This window comes from Pygoscelis adeliae, unplaced genomic scaffold (genome assembly GCF_000699105.1).
Source record: "Pygoscelis adeliae isolate BGI_AS28 unplaced genomic scaffold, ASM69910v1 Scaffold13, whole genome shotgun sequence".
In the NCBI taxonomy this organism is placed as follows: Eukaryota; Metazoa; Chordata; class Aves; order Sphenisciformes; family Spheniscidae; genus Pygoscelis; species Pygoscelis adeliae.
The window spans coordinates 135,315-136,360 of NW_008824499.1; the positions used below are offsets into that span (position 1 = coordinate 135,315).

At 64.4% G+C, this 1,046-nt stretch overlaps 1 protein-coding gene across 1 annotated transcript in view; it reads left to right on the plus strand.

Moving 5' to 3' along the window:
* The first annotated feature begins 19 nt into the window (after positions 1–19).
* The window catches only part of IDH2 (isocitrate dehydrogenase 2 (NADP+), mitochondrial), a 2,395-nt gene continuing 1,368 nt past the window's right edge, over positions 20–1,046 (plus strand). The window contains exons 1-4 of the mRNA XM_009321500.1: positions 20–177; positions 267–410; positions 536–672; positions 830–981. Coding sequence (XP_009319775.1) covers positions 34–177; positions 267–410; positions 536–672; positions 830–981 — 577 coding nt within the window. The 5' untranslated portion in view covers positions 20–33. The remainder of the gene's footprint in view (positions 178–266; positions 411–535; positions 673–829; positions 982–1,046) is intronic.

A 1,046-nucleotide genomic window follows, 5' to 3' on the forward strand; every position in this document is an offset into this window, starting at 1 on the left:
CCTCTGCGCACCCCAGAGTTCAAGCTGAAGAAGATGTGGAAGAGCCCCAACGGCACCATCCGAAACATCCTGGGGGGGACAGTCTTCCGAGAGCCCATCATCTGCAAGAACATCCCCCGCCTGGTGCCCGGCTGGACCAAGCCCATCACCATCGGCAGGCATGCCCACGGCGACCAGGTGAGCCCTGCGCGGCGGCTGCCTGTGGCGCAGGGACATCTGGCAGCTCCTGCCGGACCCTGCCCGATGCTCTGCCCTGCCCCTTGCAGTACAAAGCCACCGACTTTGTGGTGGGCAAGTCTGGGACGTTCAAGATGGTCTTCACGCCGAAGGATGGCAGCGGGGCCAAGGAGTGGGAGGTGTACAACTTCCCTGGCAGCGGCGTGGGCAGGGGCATGTACAACACGGACGAGGTAATGGGGTGGGCCAGGGGCAGCCGGCAGGGTCCTTGTGGGGCCGCATGCCCTGCCATCCGTGGTGGGCCTGGCCAGGCTGGCGGGACGGGGGTCCCACGGGGATCCGTGTGCTTCCCTTGCAGTCCATCTCGGGCTTCGCTCACAGCTGCTTCCAGTATGCCATCCAGAAGAAGTGGCCTCTCTACATGAGCACCAAGAACACCATCCTCAAGGCCTACGACGGGCGCTTCAAAGACATCTTCCAGGAGATCTTTGATAAGTACGGACTTGGAGGAGCTCGGGCTGCTGGGGGGGAGAGCTGCCCCAGGGGGGCTGACTGCCCCCTGAGGAGGGGGCTGTTGCCCAGGGGTTGGCTGTGGAACCTGGCCTGGGGTGGGCATGGCCAGGCACGGCTGACACCCGCCCTGGGCTCCCAGGCACTACAAGACAGAGTTCGACAAGCTGAAGATCTGGTATGAGCACCGACTCATCGACGACATGGTCGCCCAGGTGCTGAAGTCCACCGGCGGCTTCGTCTGGGCATGCAAGAACTACGACGGGGACGTCCAGTCGGACATCCTGGCCCAAGGTGGGGTGGTGGGAGGGGTTGGTGTGGAGCAGTGTGGGGCAGGTGGGGCTGCTGTGGGGCGGTGT